This window comes from Schistocerca piceifrons, chromosome 3 (assembly GCF_021461385.2).
Source record: "Schistocerca piceifrons isolate TAMUIC-IGC-003096 chromosome 3, iqSchPice1.1, whole genome shotgun sequence".
NCBI classification, from domain to species: Eukaryota; Metazoa; Arthropoda; class Insecta; order Orthoptera; family Acrididae; genus Schistocerca; species Schistocerca piceifrons.
This window is the reverse complement of record NC_060140.1, coordinates 107,240,415-107,260,141: the sequence shown is the minus strand read 5'-3', so window position 1 is coordinate 107,260,141 and position 19,727 is coordinate 107,240,415. Positions and strand designations below refer to the sequence as shown.

The window sequence follows — 19,727 nt, the reverse complement described above, 5'->3', positions numbered from 1 at the left end:
TTTTCAATTAATTTACCAAACACTGACGTTAAGGCAACTAGTCTGTAGTTCTGTGGTTGTTTTCTTTCCCCTTTTTATATAAAGGTTTAACTAAAGCAAGTTTCAGTTTCTTCGGAAACACACCTTCTTCAAGTACACAATTTATTAGATGGACTAATGGTCTGGCTAACTCACCCTTGCATTTTTTCAGTAGAAAAGGAGAGAATTCATCCCATCCAGCTGATCTTTTATTTTTTAGGTTGTCAGTTAGCTCTGTTACGTCCTTGATGGTTACTGTAGGTAGCATTCCTTTTCCTTATCATATTTAAACTGCCTCTCCTGTTTCATGCAAGTATCATTTTCAATAGCATCTATAAAGTAATCATTAAATATATTGCTAACTATATAAGGATCAGAAAAATTATCATTATGTATACTTAACTCTATATTATTAATTTTAGTTTTTGAATCAGTGTTCCTCATATCATTAACTACTGCCCAGCACGACTTTGAGACACAGTCAGAATTTCGGATCTGTTTACTAATATGTTCTACTTTCCTTCTCCTTACTTCCTTGCGATACTCATATTTATATTTTTTATAATCCTCTTTATATGAATCAAGACTGGTTTCTCTGTGTAGCTTATACATATACTCCATTCCTTCTTTGAGTCTTTTCGTTTTTTCATCAAGTTTTACACGTTTGACTACTGGAGGTTTATTTTTATTTACATTGATCTTCTTTGCCGGGATAGTAATATCAATATGGCTAGTTAAAATTTTTACAAATACTTCCCATTTGCTGCCAACTCCCCTTTCTCTATAAACTGATTCCCAAGATTCTTGACCCAAAGTTTTCTTTAGCAAGGTGATGTTGTATTCAGATAATAATCTTCTATTCTCATATTTTTTTGTTTTGTTTAAGTTTATTAAGACAACCAATCACTAATAATTGTCCTAGATGATCAGATATGTGCCTGTTTACAGTCTGTGCCGACACAACATTTTCATAATTGGTCATCACATGATCTATGGAACTGCTGCTTGACTCAGTTATTCTAGTGGGCACATGACCAAGTAGATCTTTAATATCATAGGATCTTATGCAGTCTTGTGAACCTTTGCAGTTACATCTATCCCTTCTGTCTTTTTACCCATTTACTTTAAATCTGTTATCTAGGTGTCCATTCTTTGTATTATTGGTTCTGAGGAAGATAAAAAATTGTGCATTTACATTGTCTTGTATTTATTATAATATAGGTCACTTAATTTTGTTTAATAAATCATTTTACAAGCTGATTTTTAAATTTATGATTATGTACAAATGATAAGGTGCCTTATTCATCTGTAGGTGCACAGTCCACTGTGTCTGTTTTGATCCAAAGGTCTTTTTCCATTGCTGCTGCTGTTAAGGTGGACGAAAGAAAACTGTGTGGACTTGTCTTGTATTCTGTTATACCGTATAAAGCAAAAGTGTGACAAAGAACGCTGTCACATTTAATTACTATTGCAACAAATTGTGATTATGATACTATCAGTTGTTTCCATATTAAGATATGATTTAGATACAACTTTATTTATGAAGCCAGCACACACGATGAAGAAGAAAGGAAGAAAAAAAGATTGGGTATAACGTTCTGTCAACATAGGTAATTAGAGACTGAGCACAAGCTCAGATTGCAAGGGTGGGGAAGGAAATCTGCCATGTCCTTTCAAGAGAACCATCCCAGCAATTGCTTGGAGCAATTTAGGGAAATCATGGAAAACCTAAATCTGGATGGGCGGATGCAGGTTTAAACCACTGCCCCCCCCCCCCCTCCCCAAATGTGAGACCAATGTGTTGCTAACTACCCACACAATAACAATCAGTTCAGTTGTGTGGCAAAATGTGTATTTTAAATGGTCTCCTCATCTATTGTATGCCCATCATTCTTAATTCTACTTAAGTTGCATTAAATTCTATTGAAAATTAGTCAAGCTCCTTGTGTTTTTACCATTCTGTGATTTGATGAATACTTGGACTTTAATCCAGATATGTCCATTTTTGACTGCTTATGCTATGCAAGTTCTCTTTTGGCTAAACACCCAATAGTTGTTTTATAGTTTGTGATATGTATTTCAGAAAATCATTTGAAAAAAGCTTCACTGCCAAAAATGTTAAATAGTGGAAGTAAAATAAAGGGATATTTTAATCTTTTTATGTGGACTTTGGCCTCTGAGCAACAACTTATTGTGTACAAACTCTGTGCATAATTATCTTTGTCAGACATTTTTTGTCTTTGAAGTTTTTTCTTAGCTGTCCGATAGTGTGAATGTCTTGTACATGCACTCCACAATTCTATGAATAAATTCCGTTAATACTTTACCTGCAACCAACGTGAATGTCATTCCAGTTACCCATCTACTTGGAATCCACATTCCCTGACAGGCACTGTGTCAGAATGTTGTTATTTTGATTTGATTTTGATTTATTGATCCATTTTTATCTACAGCTGCACAATATGCAAGAGATATTTGGATTTTTTTGTTAATATTAACTGTTTTACATATAATATACCTTTGTACACAATAACACACATTAATATATCAGTTAATGATTAATACTTGAATAAATGTTGTTACTCTATACACAGCTGTGGATCATAGCTGTGTATTGTGTGATTTTGAGTGATGAGTGGTCTTTTTGTATGTAAGTTTTGCTTTAAATACATTATATTTTCAAGTATATATATGCAAGAAAGTGGCAGGATCATCCTTTTTTGAAACAATGGTCTACATGATTTGCGATTATCTACCCCTTCCTTTATTCTTATAATTTTTCTTTTTTTTTTTAATTTGAATGTTTTGATGGCATCTCCAGAATTTCCCCAGAACATAATCCCATACCGGAGGTGAGAGTGTACAACTGCAAAATATACACACTGAAGGGTGTTGTAGCTGGTACAATTTTTTAATGTACGCAGCACAAAACAAGATGTACTTAATTTTTTTGTTCATTTGCTCAACATGTGCTTTCCATTTCAAGTTGTCTTGTAGGTGAAGTCCAAGAAATTTGGTACAGGCTGTTTTGGCGATTGTCTGTCCGTATAGCTCTAGATGGGTGATATCAGATTTTTTGATTGTGTGTATATTCATAGCTACAGTTTTTTCAGTGTTTATTATTAAGTCATTGTCATCAAAGTAACATGTTAACCTGTCAGTGGCTTCTTTTATGTTTTTTACAAGAGTTTCTTCTGAGTTTCCTGTAATTAGAACACTCGTATCATCAGCAAATTGAAATATTTTACTGCTGTCATTGCTTATGTTTAGGTCATTTACATAGAGTAAGAACAGAACAGGACCCGTTACTGATCCTTATGGCACTCCATATTTAACAGTCAGTCACCTGGAATTATATTTCCTAATGACATTGTCCCTTTCTTCATGTATTTCCACATATTGTTCCCTGTTTTTAAGATAAAAGCTGAGCCAGTTGTTAGCTGTTCCCCCAATGTCAAGATTTTCTAGCTTCAGATGTAGTTTAAAACAGATAAGGTGTGATACAATCACAGTCGTGTACATGATTAATATTTACTGAGAGCTGTCTCAGTTTTTTAAACCGGGTGACAAAATCAATGTCATGATAAGCATCATCTGAACAAAAATTGAAAATAGCTAAGGGCCTTATACAAGTGATTTAATTTAGCACTTTCTGAGGGAAACTTCTTATAACTATGTGTGAAATAGGTTATTCTTGTCATGCATTTACCATGTCTGCAGCAGTTCCTTGGGTGACACTGTCTCTCTGTGTCTGTCCCACTGATGATGAGACTGTGTTGCCCATTACAGTTCTTCATTTCTAAAAAAAATATTCCATTAAAAATCCAGAGTTGAAGGATACACAGCAAAAAAAAAGAGGTTTAACGATTTAAAAGACAAATTCAAAGAGTGCTTTCAATAGAATAGTAATGGTGGTGGCAAATGGTAGTAGGATTCCTTTTTTGTATAAATACTTTTTGATTATTTCTTGTACAAAAAAATCATCTATTCAGTAGCATTAGTTATCACTTACTGTAATAATGGATGCAATAGAATTTTATTTTATTCATAAATCACATTGAGCACCAAAGAAAAATAAAGATTAACTCTTTTTATTATATGTTTCAAGCTGACTTGTCAAGAAAATGCCATCATTAACCACATACCATGGTAAAATTAACGTGTAATATTTACTTGCAAGTGTGTGTAATTGTCAGAGTTCACTACTTAATTATAATTTTTGCTTGTAGGGCCAACGAATCCGCATGTCAGAACTGTTTAATTTTGGAAAAAGAAGTTGATAAGTATGTCAGGAAACTGAAAGACCACGAATCTCGCATTAATTCTATAGGTTAGTAATTCCTATTTGTATTTTTCTTACATAAATATCAAATTTGAATTTAGTTTGCACATAAAAAAATCACAGGTTGGCAATGCTTACAACCACACAAAAAACAAATGAACAAATGTAAACACTGTAATACTGTGATGAGTGTGGAACATGTGTAACTGTAGTTCTTTTTCTAAAGTGAGGTGAAGTGCAAATAACGCCACTGCAATGCATGAAAAAGTGCTTTCAAAAAACTCCAAGTGTAAATCTACGACAAAGTTTCTTTTGACCCCAATGTCCCCTAACAACGAATGAAAATATACAACAAGAGACAGAAACACCATATGTAAATTGCATGCCAAATTTATAAAGAAATACTGTTTTTAATCTGTAACAACGAAAATGTACAGACATGTATCCATATTTCCAGGACGACCACAGAAGATGCTTTGTAAATAAAAGCAAAACACTTTTGGTGTAAAGTTCTCTTTAATTAATTGCAATAAGTGTAAGACAGAGAAACTGATAATTGACGTATTTTATTTGATGGTAATCTGGAAAGCTAATTTCTTCACTAAAATCTGCACATTTGTAGTAAGTGTGGATTTAAAATTGCTAGCTGTTTTACCCAGTAGTCCCTTTTATAAAGCAAAGGTAAAGCTGTTACTAACCCAAAAGTTGGTTTGAAAACCACAGTGCTTGACAAGGCAGGATCATGTTGGAGGTGGTATGCATATGCCTTCCTCAATCTTAATTAACCCAGCCAATTACTAGAGGAACCAAAAGTGTAAAGTGGGCTCTGAACCAGAATGTATCTTGGAATTTTTCAAACATACAAGTCATCTACTTTTCCAGTTGACTATTTCTTAGTCTTTAACTACCTCACTGATTTCAAAAGTGCAGCTGAACAAGGTCGCTCAGTGGTAAAATACTGGACTCGCATTTGGGAGGATAGTAGTTGAAGTTCTAGTCAGGTCATGCTACCAGATTCCTTCTCCACCCTTCCCCAATGTAAAGTTGCGCTTTTCTGCTGATGGCCTCATCATCAACGTGCATCACTGTGGATAATCCATTAGATTTTTGTTGTACAACTGCTACAAATCTTCCTCCGGTCTTTTAAATTTATGTATTGCACCACTGTGCATGCAACCACAGAGACTCGAGTACCCGAGATGTCATTTGGCACCAAAGAGCTATGCATAATTTGAGTCTGTGGTTAGCTGGTTGATCAGCAGTGGGATATCAGTGTCATTAGTTGCGGCACTGTAGCAGTTTCTTTGAGAGTTTTTAAAGGAAAATATTGGATTCTATCCTTTGTTCAGGCTGAAACCACTATCTTTTAATTCAAATCACCACCCTATGAATTTCTAGCGCTTCTTACACCACTGAGTCCCAAAAAGATAAAGCCAGCGCTAGAATTTTGGCATTGCCACAACTGTAATTGTCTTTAATAAACTCTCAAAAGACGTTGCTCCATTTCAGCATCTAATGACACACTGATAGCCCAGCATTAATTGACCAGGTGAACACACATTTGGTTTGTCCAAAGCTGCTTGTGTGTCTATAGCTGCATGCCCAGTGGCACAGCCCGTAGCTTTAAAAGGGTGGCGGGAGCACTGTAGCTTCAGTCTGTTGGTTCAGGCGCAAGATAGCCATAAGATAAGTGATCAAAATATATGGTGAGGAAATAGGTTTTCAGCAGTTGCACCCACCAAACCTCATCATCGACTGGATATTAATCCTTTTGGACCCAGTGTTGAACTATGTCTGACATTAAGATTTTCCAGTGCAGCTTCAGTGTCAGATGATGTCTGACATGTTTCCATTAGTGTAAACCAAAAAAGAATTGGAGAGAATGCTATTGGTAGAAAAGCTGTATTGGAAAAGGTTAAACCCAAGTCTTCTTTTATTTTTTCATTGTTCAAACGCAGTTGAATTTCATGTTTTCATGACAGTCACCAATGTAGAACTCTATAAGCAAGCTGCTCAGTTTTAAAGATGACGTAATATCAAATGAAATTGATTTGAAGCTCTTGAATGTGTTGAGAGTATTCTTCTTCATTTTCCACCAACAGGAATTGTCAGTTGTGAAAAGGCACAAAATAGAATAATAAGAAGAGAGACCTGTCTGCAGTGAAGGTCCTTTTCCTGATGATGCTCTTAAGGATGTCAAATGGCTTAAAAAATGTCAAACTAAGAGCTCTTCACTAGGCAAGCAAGTAAACAGCTTATCAACTGAGAGGTCCAAGACCTCAACTTATTCCTGAAACAGAAACAATATCCCACAGTTCCACTCCAGATAGGTAAAACATGACACACAAGGCAAAAATTAATACACTTCTTGAAGGAGAAATTAAAACCAATAGCTTTTTCACAGCAAATACCTGTGTAAAAGTAATTTACAAACCTAATATCAGAAGTATCATTTACCCAGGAAATATTTCAACCTAACGTTAGTTTATCATGAAGCCTGAATTATCATAAATGTAATTCCACCAGTTACTGCCATTGGCCTTAATGAGTAATGGAAAATAATACTATTAGCGGCTTGGCTTTTGTTTGTACATAAAACCCACTTATTTTGCAACCCCCGGAATGGCTATGTGTCAACTCCCAAAACTGAACAGAAGTGACTGATTAGCTAGCAAATCCAAGCATCCACCTTAGGTGGTGGTTTTCTGTGCATTTGAAGTGCCACATTTTATGCAACAGTTGGAGGCGTAGCCTAACTTTTTAGCTTACCTAAAAGCATATCAAGGTTCATGAAATTGTGTCAGAAGGAAGGAAAATTAACTTGAGAAATCTATACATTTACAAATAGACAGAATGGCTCGCCAGTACTTACCTTGAGGAAGAAAAGTTACTGTGCTGTTATAGACACAATTAAAAGTGAAAGAAGCTTTCCTAGCTTTTGGAACTATTAGTTCCTTCTCTGGGAAGCAAGAGGGTTAGGTCGAGGAGAATTAGACAGGAGGGGCAGAATAAGAGGGACTCACCTACTGTAAGCACGAGGGGAAATGCAGAACCTTGGGTCAAATGTGGTAGTGCAGAGGTTTTCAAACATTTTGTATCTGCAGTGGCCTCTTTGATCTGATGGAAAGGCATCACACTCCCTCCTGTTTTTCACAAGATTTTATTAATTCCACGTATCTGCAAATGGTTCAAATATTTGAACCAGTATTTACTACCATGTCTGTTATTAGAATATATTGAAATGTTCTAATCATAAAGTTGTCGACAAAGAAATATTGTAGTTCTGTATAACATCAGTTTAAGATTACAGCTCCAGAATGGTGGGTGAAATCTATAATTTCAAAAAGTGAAATGTTAAATGATAATTATTCATCTTGTAACATACAGTTTTCAAATCATTTGGTGTGATGTATAGGAGACATGTCAGAATGTAAAATAAGATACATTTTTTTTAAAGAGGAATAAAAAAATTTGCTTTATTTTCTTAACATTTTTGAGATACTGCTACACAAATACAGTACATACAACTGTTTCCAGTATACGGAAATAAGATGTACAATTATCTCATTCAAACTGTGAAACTATCCTGTTTGCTCTTCAGTCGAATAATAACTCTCTCTCTCTCTCTCTCTCTCTCTCTCTCTCTCTCTCTCTGCCATCTCCTCTTTCCCATTTTTTATGTCCATTTCCTCCCAACTCATGCATCCATCTCCTCTTCCACACTCCCTCTGACCTTGAGCCTTATTCATTGTTATTGTAAATTCAGATTCTGTAGTAGTAGTAGTAGTCTAATCATAAACAAATAAACCACAAATATAACTTTCCTGTTTGCGTACTATTCAAAGAAAATTATACGTACAGTATTATGTACTTTATTATTCATGATACATAACCAATTCTTTTTTACTAGGAAGCTATCAATAGTCATTTGTTTCTGCCAACACTTCAACACTTGGCGAAAATGTGACACCTCATTATTGTCAAATAAATTTGTAGCACACTTAGCCACTGCTTTATTGGGGATGATGATTTTCAGCATTTCTCTTTTTGCACCAGAAGATTTCTGCTTTGCTGCTACCTCCTCCTCCTCCTCCTCCTCCTCCTCCTCCTCCTCCTCCGAATTCCTCTCCGCAACTTCCTGCTCTGAAATACCCTGCAACTCCATAACCTCTTCAGTGCTCATTTCTTGACCGTGATCTTCCACAAGCTCATCAATATCATTGTTATCCTCTTCTGGTTCCATGCTCTTGGCTAAAGACACAATATCATTGATTACACACTCCACAGGTACTGAATCAAATGCCTCAGAGTCACATTTGATAACGCACTCTGGCCAAAGCTTCTTCCAAGCAGAAGTAAGAGGTCTGCTGGTAACCCCTTCCCATGCCTTTTTGATCATCCTGAAGCAGGCAACAATGTTGAAATGATATTTCCAAACCTCTCTGAGAGTGAGATTGGTAGCTTCAGACAAATTAAAGCAATGCTCGAACAGTGCTTTAGTGTAGTGCTTCTTAAAGTTGGAAATAAACTGCTGATCCATAGGCTGGAGTAATGGAGTGGTGATGGTAGGCAGAAATTGGAAAGTGTAGTCCATAACAAGCAAGACATGGAGTGGCAGATGCATCTCAAAATATATTTTTTCACTGAAGAACCAAACACTTCACTAATCCAATCACAAAAAAGATCACTTGTCGTCCAAGCCTTGCTATTTGGCCTTGACATCACATTTAACCTGCTCTTCTGGATTTGCATTTCTTGAAGGCTCATGGCGTTCCTGAATTTAAACAAAAGCAGTAGTTTGTCAAATCACCACTTTCATTGGCACAGAATAGCAGTGTGAGATGGTCTTTCATTGGCGTGTGACCAGACAATGCATTCTCATCTGCTGTTATAAAGGTACGTTTCAACTTTTTTTTTTTTCCAGAATAGACCCGTCTCAATTAAAAACCTGTTGTGGCAGATAACCGCCAGAATCTATGAGGATCTTGAAGTTGCTGGTGAAGTACTCCGCTGCCTTTATGTCAGACTTGGCTGCTTCTCCATGCCTCACAATGCTGTGGATCCCAGTTCTTCTCTCGAACCACCCACGGCTTCCCTTAAACACTTCTTCAGCCACTTGTGATCCTGGCGTCTTGTTAACGAGGTTGGTGAAAATCATTCTCATGTTCTCACAGATGATGATCTCATTAACAGTGTCACCTTGCAATTGTCTTTCATTTACCCATTTAAGGAGCAACCCTTCCATTAACAGTGTCACCTTGCAATTGTCTTTCATTTACCCATTTAAGGAGCAACCCTTCAGCTCTGTCCAGAGTATGAAACCGTTGTTTAGGTACAATTGTCACTCCCTTTGCAGCATCAGTCTCACTAATCATGTTGTTCTTGAGGATAGTGCAAATAGTTGGTGTAGACCGACTGTGTGTGCGTGCTAAATCATCAATGCTCACACCACATTCACATTTTTCAATGATTTTTACATTTCATTTCTAAGGTCATTTTCTTTCTCTTATGGTCGTCTTCTTGCAGCCTTATCTTCGGGGACATTTCTACAAAGGTTACTAAAATTTGCACACAAAAAATGCTGTGTAAACACAAGTTTTGAGAAATGTGTGATCACAAGCTGCAGGAAGATGACTGCAGAAAGAGTGCTAAACCCAGACTGCAGTACATACTAAAGACACTGCTTGTATCCCACTGCCAACAATGAAAGGTGTTCATATTGTTGAACTTTTTCCCAACCGCATGCTAATAGGTGGTGACGTTACACTAAATCTCCATGTCGCTCATTATGTGGAACATAATTTGCTAAGCGAGTCATTTTTGTACAATTTGTTTTGCTTGTTATGCGAATTGAGTGTTATGGGAGATGCTTGATAAGTGAGATTCCACTGTAGTTTATATGCATCTAAACATTAATTACAGTAATGTGGGAAAATCTGAAGTAAATTGGAAAGGTATATTTTGAGATTTTTGGCAACAATGTCTTTGTTTATATTGAAAAATTAAGTACCTAAAAACACACCCACATTCAGTTTTGCATCAAAATTTCAAAGCAGTCTGTCGAGAACTTTTGGAGATTTGAGATTATGAAGAAACAAACATCTACGTTTGTACTGATATAGAAACTATAAATATTGCTAATCTCAAATACCTGAAAGTTTTTAACCAAATGCTCTGAAATTTTGACAAAACATTGCACTGGAGTACGCGTGTATTTTTATATATCTCTTTTAAAGTATATGTAATATATAATTTTTTGTAAATTTAATAACAGGAACATGTAATAATGTATTTTATATATATTGTTTTAAAGAAATAGGTATCTAATAACAGGCCTGTATTAAATGAAGCGTTGTGTCAGAATTTCAAAGCAGTCAGTCAAGAACTTTCAGAGATACACAATTCTGAACAAATGAACATTTACCTTTTTATTTATATGTATTAATTGTTTATTTGGTCTTCAGTGTGAGTACACTATGTAGCCTCTAACAGTTAAAATCAGAATTTCTTTTACTTAGGCATGAACATGATCCATTAACATAACTAAACATTGTTGTTTTTTCACTGTTGTGTAAACAAAGGCAAACTTAATTTCTGAACACTGTAGTAGTAGTAGTAGTAGTAGTAGTAGTAGTAGGTGTTGTTGTTGTTATTGCTATTGTTTTAAGTTGCACCTTGACTAAGGTTCTTGGTCAGATTGTAAAATTGCTCACTAGAATAAATCTTGGCAGGCATCAAAGAACTACTCTGTATGGCAAGCGTTGTAGTTGTGGTCAAAATGGAAACAGTTTAGTATATCCTGATTTTTATATAGCAATGAGACCAACTCAAATATGTAAAGGGAAAGAGTGTGTGGTATTTTTAATTATTTTGTCAGTGGTCGAAAGGATACACATTGTTTGGCAACATACATTCCAGTTTTTTTGTTTTGTAATATTAGGAGTCTTATGACATTTTCTGAATTTCCCCAGAAGATTATGCCATAACAAATAACTGACTCAAAGTAGCAGTGATAGACTACTTTTCCGGTGTCTGTGTTTGTGTCACATGCCAAAATACATATTGCAAATGGTAAGCTGTTGGAAATGGTAAGTTGTTAAGTTTATTTGCTAAGTAGTCAGTGTGTACCTTCCAATTTCAGTATTTCTCAGGATTTAGGCCTTTGAACCTCAGACAGTTTGCCTCTGTGATCTCCTGATCAGTGGAAGCTACCTTTATTTAACTCCATTCTAATGATTTAGTATCAAATCGTATGATTTTGCTTTTAGTACATTTTGATGGAACCAAGTATTGTTGATACTTTTCTGGAATTCTTTCAGTTACTAATTTCCAATTACAGCTGCTGTGTCATCAGCAAATGAAAAAAATGAGTGTCAGTAGCAAATGCTGGGTAGTTCATGCTGAAAATGAACAAATGGGGACCTAATATTGAACCTTGTGGGATTCCTTGAGAAATTGTTTATCAGTTTCAGTAATTTGTCGAATGTGAAATTACAATTACTCTTTGTTTCATATCTGTTGAGTAAGAGTAAAACAGTATCCTTGATTCCATATATCTGTAATTTTTTTTTTTTTTTAGAAGTGAGGAATGGTGCATCAGGTGCTTTTGTCAGGTCACAGAATATTCTTGCGATCTTATCACACTCATCTGATGTGGAGCGTATTGTTTGAATAAACTCATTTATGGCATTTACAGTGTTTTTGTCCTGTCGGTATCCGAACTAGTTTTTAAAATTATGTCAGTTATAGTAAGAAATTTTTTTAATTTGTTTTGCTGCAATCTTTTCAAACTCTTTAGGGAAGGCCAGCAGAAAAGAGATAGGTGATAATTTGCCATATCTTCTGTCAGTCACTTTTTGAATAATGGGTTTATCTTGCCATATTTCAGTATGTTCAAAAGATTGGTTTATAATAACTGACAGTGGTTCTGGAATCAAACAATGGAAAATCCAGGATGGAATGTAAAAATACCAGAGAAGTAAAGTTGCTACTCACCATATAGCAGAAATGCTGAGTCACGATAGGCAGACGTGTGTGCAAGTTGCGTTTGCATGAGTGTGTGTGTGTGTAAGTGGTTCTGAAATGATATTAATGCACTCTTTTGATTACAGAAAAAGGTATTTCATCCCACCTAGACAAAAGTTTTGCTTTTTAAAGACTATATTTCATTTTCCAAATCCCTTTGGATGATTTTTTCAAACTGTTTAAAAGATGTGTTCTGGTTTGTTTCCAAGCTTATGAAATTTGCTTTGTCTTGATAGGCTGACATGTGTACATCTGATCTTGCTGTATTTAAGAAGGGTTTGTTGAAATAATTTGATAGCTGAACAGAGTATTATAATATCATTTTCAAATACAATTTTTAAATTCTTTCAGCTTTTGACTTTGGCTCCCAATTATGACTGAACAACTGACCACACTGCTTTTGTCTTCTTTCCATGTTTGGGGATAAACATATTATTTGCCATTCCTTTAACCACTACTACAAATTTCCATAATACACCTTTTTAGGGTTTGAAATACCAACAAAATCAGAATTTCTGTTTGATTTTAACTCATCATGTAGTTTTCTGTTTCTGGCACTAGAAATTTTTATTCCTGTATAATACATTTAGGTTTACTGCTTACTTTCTTTTGCCAAGATCTAGGAGGAAGAGATTCACGATGTATATCTAAAAAACCCTTTTTAAGAATTTGCCATAGTTTATGGTCTTTGAACTGTAGTAGTCTACAGGTGAGCTTACAATACCGAGTTTATTCTAGGTTAAATCCATATTACTTTTGCTGAAAATTTCTTTTTATATGCACTTCTGAAGGCTTAATTGATCTGCTTTTAAGTGCTCAATAAACAGAACTGATGATCAGAAATGCTAGGTCGAAGTGGTGCGTATTTGCATTTTCAAACTGATAATTTCTTATAAAAATATAAATGCAGGTCACTGATCTACTGTTTGCTCTAGTGCCTTCAGGAAAGTTTAACTTGAAACAGTATTTTTAAATTAAGTTGCAGAATTTTGTCTGATTTTTATCTATGCTAGTTATCTCGAGTGTGTATGGAAAAGCAGATGAAGAAGTTCTGAAGATTTCAAAATAAGCACCATTTTTTCATTAAAAAAAGTTTCATATTTTTGCCATTGTGCTGGGCACAACCTGTAGTGCAGGCACTAAGAACAAAAGTTTGTTTACCTACATACAGGTAAATATCAGACATAGAAACATTACTATAAGCTGTAGAACACAATCTGTGGAGGAGCACCGGCTGCACTGTCTTTATATAAAGGAAGGCGCCAGTAGGCAGCGTGGTGGGTGTCTGACCATGTGCAGTAGTCTTGTGACCCACTATAGGTGGCCTCTGGTGGCTGACTCACGCAGCTGCCGTTCGTGGACTATTTGAAGTGTAACGCATCGATAGCCTGGAGCCGTGGTGTGTATTCAGTTATTACGTACAGGATTCTAGCAATTTTATTTTTAAAATGCCTGTTTTGTTCTTTTTTTCCTTTATTCTTTTTAACTGGAATTGTGTAAAAGGAGTCTTATGATACGGAGAAGAAGTAAAAGCAGTATCTATACTGTCTTATTGAGAGTGCAATTATTAGAGGGCATACCAGAATGAAGTTATGCTGTTCCAGTTCAGGTACTTGTACGTTATTGTTGAACGCTATTCAAATTTTTATAATGTAGATTTGTTTGTTTTTAAGAACAGAGTTTCACAAAATGAGACAAGACATGCAACTCAAAATTGCTACACATAGTTCATTTGGTAAATTTAATCTCGTTTGTTACTGGAACATATTTTGATAGGACTTATCTTGAAAACATGCACATCCATTATATCAATATTGGGGAAATTCCCTGTAACTTCTGTCCATTTAGTTTCAGATCTGTCAAGCAACAACCTACTCACTCAATTGTTATGACTGCTTAAGCTTTGAATTCATTACATTTATAATATTGTGAAAGATAAAATATAGAGAAAGAGTACATAGTAGTTACTTTGTATGTCACATTATAAAAACAAATTCATCCATCACAACAATGAAAGGAATTAACATTATTATGCTAATGGTTCTGTTTTGTGTATTATAGCTTTTTAAATACAACTTATGGAAACTAATAGAGGAACTTTAATTGTAAATTACATGAACACCTCACACATATCAGTTGGAGAACTCTATGGCTGTGAAATAATATACTGTATTTTATTTACAGAGTGTTAATGTGTAATCTTTGGTGTAATTCCGGTACACCAACTGTATTAAGCTTGTCTAGTCGGGCTCTCCCTAAGTACCAAATAGCTGTTATTGTATAACGAACAAACACTCTGTGAGATGAGTATTTCATTGTCATGAAATCTATTGAAAGAAATGGTATCAAGTGATGAGTGATCTCAAACAGGTGTGTGTATTGTTACCAAGTGTATTTTAATTACTGACACAAGAAAACTTTGTTACTACATAGAAGTCTGTGTGTAGTTTATGCCATGGGACTCCATAATAAAACATTGCCATGCCAGGCCACAATGTTCGTAAAACTGCAGTAGTTTGTGGATAATGTCCCATTGTATCTCTACACATCAAATACCCACAGTGAAAATGCTGTAGTATATTGCTCCCACACAATCAAGAGCAATCCATAGTTACAGGTAAAATGTGAAGGGTGACTGCATGTATAACATATGCAGTACTATGAAAATCGTCAATAGATTCACATTTAATTCATAGTTATTGCCATAATATGTTAAATTGTGGCAGGATGTGCTGGACTCTCAGATCCTTAGAGTATCGTCATATTAAGCGAGGGTTAAATAACTCAACATTAGTGACGCAGTGCAGTGGTAAGGCACTGGACTTATTTTGGGAAACACAGCAGTTCAAATTCCTGTCCTGCCGTATAGATTTAGGTTAGGTTAGGATTTTCCTAACTCTCTCAAGTGCTAGGATGGTTCCTTCCCATCCAAGCTTGTGCTGCATCTCAAGTGATCTTTTCATTGATGGGAGATTAAACCATAATGTTCATTTTTCTTGTTGCAACGGACTTACAATCTAAAGTCAAGGCTGGCTGTTATATGTTGGGAAAATGAAAAGAAAAAATTTTAGTCGTAATATGATTTCCATATTCTACAGTCCTAATGAGTACAATATGCAGCAACTACTACAGACCAAATTAGTAAGAAACAAGTAGAAAACATTCTGATAAAATTTAAAATTTTTATCACACAGATGCTGTATGTGAAGTACACAGAAACAAAACTTTTCAAAAATGGAATCTTATGACTTAAAAATAAATAAAACATAAATAATAACAGTGATAGCTGCAAGTTTTCAAAAGTGCAAAATTTAGTTATGAAAGAGGATTTATATTTGATGTAGATGAATGTAATTTTTCTTGAAATAGTTTCTACCTATCTCGTGTAACTGTAGATGTCCGCATACAGGCTAAATGGTTTCTGAAATGGTGTTAGTGTTTATTAATTCTGAGTGAACATCACATATATGTTCAATAGGGCTGATACCAAGCAAATTTGGAAGCCAGATATGACATGGGGCATAATCCATACCACTTCAGGCAGGAGGGTTACCTTCATAGTCTTGGATGTTATTGAATATAGCATATGCTAAAATTCAGAAAATGCTGTATCTCTGTAACAGTTCTAGATATTTTGTTAGGATTATTTATTTATTGGAAAGATAATCGCTTTATGATTACAATGGTATTGTTCATTTGGAAGTATCTGCCAAGGCTCTTTTACTGTTGCCTTTTGAATTTTTTTGTAATTTACAGAACATTTTATTTATTTATTTATTTTTTCAAAAATGCCAATCCAGAAAATTTAGATTTTTTTTCTGTTGATTAGTACCATGTATTCTCTATAAAGGAGAGCTTCCACTTTTAAGTAGGACAGGTTTTATTTTTAAAAAAATCATTTCTTTTAACTTTCAAGGGTAATATATGTCCTCACTGAAGATGTTTCTTACTGATTTCTTTGTTACAATGTTTATTTCTATTGCCTTTGTTGCAGTTATTTCATTTCACTTTCTCTGTTGCAGATATTTCTTACACTTTGTTGTAGTTTCTTGTCAGTTTCTTTATCGTGGTTGTTCATTGCAGGTTTCTGTATTGTAGTTGTTCAATGCTAATTTGTTTACAGAAGAGGCTTCTAAGAAATCTGAGACCATCCAATGAGTTCTGTGTTATCATGAGGAATTTGCCAGTTGACACAGTTGCAGTGTGTTTTGTGAAAAGGACTGGGGCCACAGAAGAGTGAAGTGTGATGACTATTTGCATATCCATAAAAGAGTGATTTATAAGACAAGCAAAAAAACACACTTTGTTCAAGTTGGGAATAAGTGTTCTCATTTGAAGACTCTGTTTCAAAGTGAAGATGTTTCCATTAACGACTTTTTGTGTTCTAAGTGTTTTGATAGAATAACGACAATGATAGTATTTGAACAACGTGAAGCCTCCCATGGTGCAGACAATGCTAACTTTTCATGAATAGAGGAAGAATTAAATACCCTGAATCACTCAACTACACTGATAGGTGTTTCTATTCAGAAACCATGGTCAGTCAAGTCGAGTCATAAGCTCCATGCATCAGCACGATAAATTACTAAAGCTATGGATGAATACACTACAGCAAAACTGATCACACTCTTCAAAGTAAAACTTCCATATTAAGAATAAAATGAACCAAAGCACTCTTGCACCACTTTCCAGGAATTTTTCACAAATATCAATTCAGCTGTTGAATATTGTGCATCCTACAGTGAAAAGGTGCAAGTTTTAACTACTATTCCAGAGACATTTTCAAAGAACGCAATTTTGAACAAAGTTCTATCAGTATTAATGTACATGGTAGACAAATCAAGAAATGTGAGGTCTGTAAACGGAGTCTTTGGAAGACCAGATCCCTATTATGGTCATCCTGAAGAGTCAGCTCAAGTTCAAATAGTGCAGTCATTTAATCTGGAAGAGAAATGGGACAGTTGTCGCCAGAGTACCAACAAAAAAGACACTATAACTGTAACAGTTGAAGGTGAAAAAGTTGTGAAAGGAAGACGTACATGACTCGCAGTATTAAAGAAACTTTTGAAATTTGTAAGAGAAACTACGCAACTTCACATGTTGGAAGGTCAAAATCTTATGCACTATGACATAAGTGGGTAGTTCCACATCCACCTAGAGATGTCTGTTTATGTGTGTATTGTGTGGTAACTTCTAAGAACTTACTGGAGCACGTGGCATATGACACCTTGTTTGGGCATGTGAAGTCATTAGTAGTCTGTGACGTAAAGCGAGAGACTTTTTTGTTTCAATAACGTGGTGACTGTCCTGGAAAGGGAGGATTGTCTTAACAGACACTTGGCCTGGAAGACATAGCAGATAACTCTGCAGAAATTACATATGCAACATGGGAGGAAAATAAGCTAATTAAGAAAACTGTTGCCTTTGACAGTTTCATTGATGAACTTGATAAATGGTCAGTGACAGCAGTAACACATCAGCATCTGAAGAAATTTCAACAATAACACATTGCAGAAGTGAAAGGGTGTGTACAGGCTGAAGAACTGTGTTTAATGCTTCACTGTGATTGTGCTGAGAACTGGTCTGTAATTCTCCCACAAGAAGTACAAGGATATCGTTGGAGTAATGACCAGGTTTCAATGTTTACAGGAGTGACATATTTTCAAAACATGACCACAAGTGTTGCAATTATAAGTGATGACACAGGACATGACTCAGCACATGCTTTACTAGCAATGCACAAAATTCTTCAAACTCAAACAGGGGCAGAGAAGATCATCATTATTTCTGATGATGCTCCTAGTCATTTTAAAAATTGTTACCAGCTGTTGAAATTGAGTGAGTCATTTGTGCCAGCCGACTGAGTATACGGTGCTACTGGTCACGGGAAGGGGCCTTGTGGTGGTGTAGGAGGCCTGCTGAAGCACCATGCTACAAAACATAATCTTTGCAGACCAAATGCAGCTGTGATTCAGGATGCTGAGGATTTTACGAGAGTTGTGAAACCTTACACATCCACAGCCCACATTCTTTTGTCCAAAGAGGAAATCGAAGAACTCCGTGAGTAGAAAAAAGAGAATTGTCCAAACAAACTACTACTGTGAAAGGAATTCAAGGGACACATTTTTGGACTCAAAGTGATGGGCGAACTCAATTGCACGCACTTTAAAGAGCAAGAAAGAAGAAATTTCGTTAGTTCGTTCAACAATTGTATGGGCTCCAGTTCCTATTGGTTCAACTGGAAGGCATCACTCTATATCAAGGGAAGATACTGAAGAAGTGGAACACATTTTTAGTTCATTTACTGCCTAATTTCAGTACAAAACAGAGTGCACAGAAGTTGTATAAATTGAAACCTTTAAGGCTTTGGACCTTCCACATACATTTTGGAACCATTTAAAATGCTTGAAAAATGAGTCTCTTGCTAATTTTCCAAAACTACAATTATGTTATATAAGGCTAGGTTTTGATTTTTATGAGCCTGTTGTGTGATAATGTGGTAATAAAGCAGGTTTTAGGTATGGCAAAAATTTCAATTGTGTATAAAACCTGTTCAACGTAAAAGTGGAAGCTCTAATTGTCAGGGAATGTATAACTATATGTTCCTAATCAACAGAAGAAAAAAAATCAAAATTTTATGCACTGGAATTTTTGAAAAACAAATCTGTAACTTATAAAAAAAAGTTCAGAATGCTATAATAAAATAACTTTGACAGATATGTCCAAATGTAGGATTTATTTGTAATCGTGAAGCAATTATCTTTCAAATGAAAAAAAAAAGCTACCTTGAGCTGACCTAGGTTTCTTGGTCTAATCCGATACACAGTGTCCATCAGATGTCCCCATAAAAGATATATTTTAAAATTTTTTCCAAAATTTGCATCTTCAAAATGGTATGCACAGTGTGATCTTTGGAGGGCTGTATCTCCAAGCAGAAATTTTTATGGAGTCCTTCTATTTAACACATGCCAAATTCAATAACATCTGAAGATTGGAAAATGCAATGTTTGGTAGGTGTGACAGCTGTGATGCAAGAAATCAAGAATAATACTAAAGTAATCTACATCTTTCATTGTTTGCAAGTCTCAAGAAGCCCAGGTCAGTGTCATGACTGACTAAAGCATTAGGCACTATTTTAAGAAGAAAAAAAAAGGCCGTATACTGTCTATTTTTGCAACACACATTGAGTTAACTCATTGCTGTAGATTTTACAGTGTATCATTTCAGGTGGTGATGATTTCAGTCTTTGCCTTGAGATGACTTAGGTTTCTTGGTCTAATCCGATACACAGTGTCCATCAGATGTCCCCATAAAAGAACTGCCAGAGATGTGGAGACTGGGGTGCTCAAGCAAAGCAGTTTTGTCATTCCTTGAAATTACGCGATCCACAGACAAACATTTT

At 35.4% G+C, this 19,727-nt stretch overlaps 1 protein-coding gene across 1 annotated transcript in view; it reads left to right on the top strand.

Annotated features, from left to right (window-relative positions):
- LOC124789835 (DNA endonuclease RBBP8-like) overlaps positions 1–19,727 on the top strand; it is a 97,703-nt gene that overhangs the window by 47,297 nt on the left and 30,679 nt on the right. The window contains exon 3 of the mRNA XM_047257328.1: positions 4,248–4,348. Coding sequence (XP_047113284.1) covers positions 4,248–4,348 — 101 coding nt within the window. The remainder of the gene's footprint in view (positions 1–4,247; positions 4,349–19,727) is intronic.